The sequence below is a fragment of the Megalops cyprinoides genome, chromosome 15 (assembly GCF_013368585.1).
Source record: "Megalops cyprinoides isolate fMegCyp1 chromosome 15, fMegCyp1.pri, whole genome shotgun sequence".
Taxonomy (NCBI): Eukaryota; Metazoa; Chordata; class Actinopteri; order Elopiformes; family Megalopidae; genus Megalops; species Megalops cyprinoides.
The window spans coordinates 19,265,353-19,272,335 of record NC_050597.1 but is presented as its reverse complement, the minus strand read 5'-3'; the positions used below and the strand labels follow the sequence as shown (position 1 = coordinate 19,272,335).

The 6,983-nt window shown below is 44.2% G+C and overlaps 1 protein-coding gene across 1 annotated transcript; it reads left to right on the top strand.

The window, feature by feature from the left end:
- Positions 1-720: 720 nt before the first annotated feature.
- Positions 721-6,155, top strand: LOC118790375 (cytochrome P450 1B1). Its single transcript, XM_036547281.1, has 3 exons — positions 721-1,329; positions 1,661-2,668; positions 5,340-6,155. Exons 2-3 carry the CDS (start codon positions 1,662-1,664, stop codon positions 5,950-5,952), a joined length of 1,620 nt encoding a protein of 539 aa, XP_036403174.1. The 5' UTR covers positions 721-1,329; position 1,661; the 3' UTR covers positions 5,953-6,155.
- Positions 6,156-6,983: the final 828 nt, after the last annotated feature.

Here is a 6,983-nt window from a genome sequence, read left to right as displayed (position 1 = left end):
GTACCGAATAAGTGTTCTTCTCGTGTTTCTAATTCTGTGAACGATAACACCATCTGGACAAGTGTTTGAGGATATAATTTTACATATAAATAAAATCGCATGTAAATATTAGTTTGAACAATTGGTCAAAATGCTTACCAACATATGTCTCTGCATCCAAACAATGACGGATAGATTTGCAGATGAATACTGAAAACACATATCAATGATGTAACTTCGCAAATACTAACATGTAAATTGGTACTTTATACTTTCAGACGAATTACGTATAGGAAGAGAGGTCGGTAATTTTGGCCTATACCTTAACATCTACTGATTTCATGTGCCAAATCTAATCCTCTCGCTGTTAATTGAGGTGGTTTAATTATGAAGTTGTTGTAAGCGATTTCAAGAACATTCAGCCTCCGTTCACAAGCCCGCGCACTGCTCACTCCAAACTCACTGTACGGGCGGGGATAGTGACTAACTTTTCCTTCAATTTGCAAATCGACAGAAAGTGCGTTTCGGACGCTTGCGCGCATGTGCGTGTGTGTATGTGTGTTTGTGTGTGCGTCTGTGTGACACAGAGTGGGTGAATGAGTGTGTGCGTGTGTGTGTGTGTGTGAGAGAGAGAGAGAGCGTGCAAAAAGTGAGAGAGAGCCACCGAGAGAGAGAGAGAGAGCGAGAGAGAGAGAGAGAGAGAGAGAGAGAGAGGGAGAGAGATCAAGAAGAAAGATCACTTTGCAAGGAAAAAAAAAAACAACAATGCAACAAACCACGAGTCAGACGGCTGACGAGCTATGATGCTATTTGTCAGTTTACGGTTTATGATAAATCATTTGACTTGGGATTTTACAAAGCTATATATGCTGAGGGTCTCAGGTTGTCTGAGAAAAGCAGAAGCGGCGGACAGGAGAGCTCAAGTATAAACTCAGGCTATGTAAATCACCCGAAAGGGTAGGCTAATTATTATTTTGTCCTGAGTGAGTTGTATCGACAAATGTATTTTGCGAACATCTGCGCAAAATATCTACACAACTTTTAATTTCACATTAGCTCTCATTATATCTCTCGTAATCGAATCCGCTAAACAGAACACCAACACATTTCTGTTTTTGGATCCCTCGCGACCCCACTGAAATGTAACTGCTTGCCTACATTAGCTGGTAGAGGGACCGCAGCTGTTCGGTGGGGAGAGAAAATATAGATTTTCGCATCCGGACAAGCGACATTAGATCGCTGCCTGCATTCAAACCTGGAAGAACTTTTTCGGTCCTCCTTTCTCAAGACTTTTCGGACAACGTTTAATCGTCCTTAGGAGGGGAAAACCTGGTGCAGATTCCTCCACAGGTACTTAAATCGCGCCGTGATTCATATAAGCCCTTGTCTATTGAATTTTTACCTTTTTTAATTTTTATCTTTATCGTGCTTTGACAAATAATTTCGGACCCCATGTCCTAAAAAATTACACCTTAGGGCACTCAGAAAACTCACCGATTGTTCACCAGCGCGTCTCACATAAGAAGTCTGAGAGAAGTCTTTCTTTCCCCGGCAAATATTTATGAAATAATTTTACTTTCTTTCACCATGGTTTATAAGACACCTCCGAAAATGCATCACTTCAAATAATAGGTGTGTAGCAAAATGTATTATTTTCTTATGTGTATTGCACATTACATAGGATGGAGCTTCAGGAGGCATTGGAGGAGATGTCCAAGCCATCGCCGCGGAACCTGTTACTGGCATCAGCGTCTTTGCTGGTGGCTGTGCACCTGTGGCTGTGGATCCAGCGATGCAGAAACACGGACAGCCCACCAGGCCCCTTCCCCTGGCCGGTCATCGGGAACGCCGTCCAGCTTGGCAGCGCCCCCCACATCTATTTCACTCGCATGGCAAAGAAATACGGCGAGGTATTCCAAATCAAGCTTGGCAGCCGGGTCGTGGTGGTGCTTAATGGCGAAGCAATCAGAACGGCTCTCATCAAAAAGGGAGCGGATTTCGCTGGCAGGCCAGATTTTACCTCTTTTCGGTTTATTTCCAACGGCAAGAGCATGGCCTTCGGGAACTACAACGACTGGTGGAAAGTGCATCGAAAAGTTGCACAGACCACTGTCCGTACCTTCTCCACTAGTAATGTCCAGACAAAAAAGGCGTTCGAGAATCACGTGGTGAGCGAAGCCAGAGAACTGCTGCATCTCTTCATGAAAAAAACCAAGGAGAGCAAATATTTCCAGCCGCACACATATCTGATAGTGTCCACTGCAAACATAATGAGCGCCGTGTGCTTCGGCAAGAGGTACTCCTACAACGACGCGGAATTTCAGCAGGTGGTGGGAAGAAACGACCAGTTCACCAAAACGGTTGGAGCTGGAAGCATAGTGGACGTGATGCCCTGGCTCCAGTACTTCCCCAATCCTATAAAAACCATATTTGGGAACTTTAAAGCTCTTAACAAGGATTTCTACGAATTTATTAGTCAAAAAGTCCTAGAGCACCGAAAAACAATTCAGTCGCGTACCATTAGAGACATGACCGATGCGTTCATTGTAGCGCTTGACCAGGGCATGACCGGCTCATCCGGGGTGTTCCTGGGCAAAGAGTACGTGCCACCTACGGTCAGCGACATCTTTGGGGCGAGCCAAGACACACTCTCAACTGCTCTGCAGTGGATTATTCTGATACTTGTAAGGTAAGATCTCTTCAAAATGATTTTCAGCACAATGAAATGTATTAACAGCTGTATCGATACGCAGTATTCATTTGAATAGCAAAGTAGGAGTATTCGGCGTGATCGTTTTCGCTCAAGGGAAACCTTTATCTTCCAATAAGGAGGGTGAGGTCGAAACATTGGCCAGCACAAATCTTATGACATGAACTGATTTTTGCCACAAGACGCCCGTGCAATACTCTGATATTCTACCTGAGTGTGCGCATAGCAGAACTCTGCACAGAAAGAAGCTAACCAACTCCAACCGCGACTGCAGTCTGGAATATTGTTAGCGCCCCGAGTTACAGAGGACGGATAGGGGCTCTTGATAAGCGTGTAGATAAAATACAATGCATTTTCAGTGAGTGTTCAATCTGACGCAACTGAAGTGAGGTGAAAGTGAAGCAACAATGGTTCATCGTTACCTGCAGCGTTTGCTGAACATAATCTATTTTATTTAAACACGCCATTGTATTCAGAATTTTCTCCTTCATATATTTATCATGTACACATTCGGGAAGGTATTTGCCGTTTTGGTGAGGTTAGTATTACACTTCCAAAGTTTTAGGACACCATATAATTGTGTAAAATAGCCCTCCTTGTATGCGAGACTACTAGCGATCTGGCATCGTCTATATTCTAAATAAAGGTGTAAAACAGGATGTGGGTGGGTGTTGGGGCGGGCATGATGTGAGCAAAAGGCGACTTAAAGTTGTACGTCCATACCGAAGTAAGTTCCACTTGCAGAGGCTTTTCGTAATCATAAACTCACTTCAAGCACACGCTGGGGCTGCAGCCGCTTGTAAGTGCGAATGACAGCGTGCAAGAGGATGTTACGTAACACTTCTGAAATACTGGAAGCCAGGCTGACAAGATGAGGGCTAGCTGTTTATCAAAGTACGGGGCTGCACAGACAGAGAGGACTTCCAAATATGTAGCCCATAAATGGGAAAATATGTCTGTCTAGCGGGTTCAGTCATAGCACGCTGTTTTTTCTTTGTTTATTTAGTTTTTCAATAGGGTAATACATGGAATTTGCCGGTATAAGTTGGTCTATATTAAATCAAGATAACAAACTGTGTCCTTGTCCGTACTTTACGCTGAAACTGCTTTCCCTGCATTGTTTAGTTAAAGGTTCTATTTCTGTATAGGTCTCATGCTGAACCATCGAAATATCTCCGTGTAAGACGGAGTGCGCTGAGCCCCGGTGTGGCCTCTGGTGTCACCTGTGCAGCGATTTTTTCGCTTTCTATGATTAACAGCAAATTCGAGCTGTTTACTTAAGACACCACTTCTGTTATTTATAAGTTGTTGTTTTGCTCGTTAGACAACACTGTGCGTGTGATCGACAAGATCTACTGATTTTGACCTTCTTCATGATGAATTACAGCTCGAAGTGAGCTGGTAGTGATCTCCATGGGAAGGAGCTGTCAGAGTGAAAGAGAAAGCCAGCATGATGTCATCACATTGCTGTAGCATTACAGCACGGCCACGGATTCTATATTCAGAGAGCTATATATCTTTTCATGGTTGTCATGAGGTTGGCACCCCCTGCCTACACATGAATGCACCCCTGACACACACACACACACACACGCACACACGCACACACACTTTCATGTCTCACTCTCTCACAGTCTCTCAAATTGCAGTGACTCTCCCCAAATGAAGAACTATCATCAGCTTTTATAGATTTTGTGACAGCATGTGTGTGTGTGTGTGCATTTGTTTATGTATTGGATATCTCTGCTGCTGGAAGAAGATGAGGGTGGTGATGGGTGGGGGTGGGGAGGTGACAGAGGTCTCCTAAGCAACTGTCGTACTTTTAGAACCCGGGAAAGGGACAACTTGGGACACAAACTGAAAGTCTAGCAGGGTCCCCATGGCCGTTTCAATTGAATTTTCTGTCACAGAGCTGCTTTGGCTACTCCCCGCCCCAGCCAAGCAGGGGAGATTGAGAGGTGTCCAATTCAGTATACACTATGCTGAACAACCTACTTATACAGAAAACAATGTCTGCTATTTAATTGCTAATAGTACAAAACCCTTATCTTTGATAAACAATAATATACTCTGTACAACTCTAACAAGCTATGGAAATATTTTTGATCTGGCTAATTAGGAGATCAGCAAAAGGTATAATACTTGATAGCAAAGACAGACATTTTTCAAAAAGCAGTTATTTGCGCTTCTGAATTTATTTGATAGTTTGATGGCTAACCTCACACTCTAACCTGATACCTGTAACCTGGCTGTAGGCATGACAACTTCGCCCATTATTCCTGTTAACCAACACCATATCTGTTATGGGGCTGAAGTTTCATGATTCCATATCACATGGTTTTATTTCAGAAGACAGTGGAAAAGCACCCTGAACTAGAACTTCATGGTTTTACCTTGTTCTGATTCTGACAGTGGACGATCCCCTCTTGAGAACGCTTCACCTCTGAGCATAGGCATAGTTTCCCTGTTGAGAATCTATCCTTGAACACTCCCCCCACTTTTAGAGCAAGAGAGGCATTAGACACCTTAGCCCCCTCCTCAATCAAGAAGTGACAGTGTGGCCCTCCACTTTGACATCAAACCTATTTCATGGCCTGAAAAATGACATCGCAGGATCGTCAACACTTTGCCTCTGTCCCCCTGCCCCCAGGTTTCCTGACATTCAGAGACAGCTTCAGGAGGAGGTGGACAAAGTGGTGGACAGGAGCCGGCTGCCCACCATCGAGGACCAACCCCGCCTGCCCTACATCATGGCCTTCATCTACGAGGTGATGCGCTTCACCAGCTTTGTCCCCGTCACCATCCCGCACTCTACCACCACCGACACCTCCATCCTGGGCTACCACATCCCCAAGGACACCGTGGTCTTCATCAACCAGTGGTCCGTCAACCACGACCCTGCCAAGTGGACTCAGCCAGAGGTCTTTGACCCCCTGAGGTTCCTGGATGAGAGCGGGGCTCTGGACAAGGACCTGACCAGCAGTGTGCTGATCTTCTCCATGGGCAAGAGGCGCTGCATCGGGGAGGACCTGTCCAAAATGCAGCTCTTCCTCTACACCACCCTCCTGATGCACCAGTGCGTTTTCTCAGCCAACCCGGACGAGGCCATCAACATGGACTACATGTATGGCCTGACTCTGAAACCCAAGCCCTTCACCATCGCGGTCACGCACCGCGACAGCATGGCCCTACTGGACACCTACGTGCAACAGCAAGCTGACAATGAAACCAATGGTGAACTTGGGTTTTCAGCACTGAACTAAATATTTATAAACTGAATTAAATGAAAGACAAAACAATGAAGGTAAAAAAAAAAAAACAAATTTTGACACTTAAGTATAATTTTGAACATAAACATGTGCCATCAGGTTTCACATGATGTACAGTAGAGCTTTATGTTTATAGATGGAACACTCAGGCAAAATAGATTTTTATATTTTTATATGTTTTCTGTGTTTCACAGGGCTTTGACATCATCATCCTCCTCATCATAATGAGTTATGCTTACCTATAATTTTAAAAATGGTTTTGTATATTTGATTAACAGTTGAAATCAGAGCTAAAATTAATGCACCAATGAACTGTACATATAATACATAAGACACATATTTGTACATATACGAGTGCGTATCACATGTATGTATGAGTATGTGTGTGTAGCATTCAGTTAAAGAGTGAACAGCTACTCCTGTACAGGAAGGTATCAGCAATATTAGCTTGGCCCATGATTTGCCAGTGTGCATGATAATGAGTCAGTATAGGCCATGGTTGAGCAAAGTGACCTTTGGGTGGTTGCAAATATTCAGGATTGCAGCAGTTTGTCAGCACAGAGATGACGGGTCTGAATGTCTTGTGACTGGTGAATGCTGCCCAGATTTATCCAATTGGTCAACTGATCACAGGTGCTGAGTTTCCAACGTGGCCATTTGGATTCAGGAATGTTACAGTAGGTCTTGCTGCCATCAAACTCTACACCCATGCTAGCCTTCTACTTTCTGCCAGTGGTTCTGGTTATCTAATGTTTCCTGCCTAGGGGGAAGCACATATCTCAGCAGCAGTGTTGCTGGCCATATTTCAGCCCAGACTGAAAACCCAGCTCTTCCCTTCTTGCCTAGTGCTAACATCCTACATGCCATAGGTTCTCCATTACTGGAACACCTTGTGTTTGCTATAATAGGACTCCTATATTTGGCTCATTTTACATGGACCCCCTCACTCTGACACTTGTGTATGAAAATATGTTGATGGTAGCATCATGCTATATAAGTCACTGTTGCAATTGTGTTATGGAAGA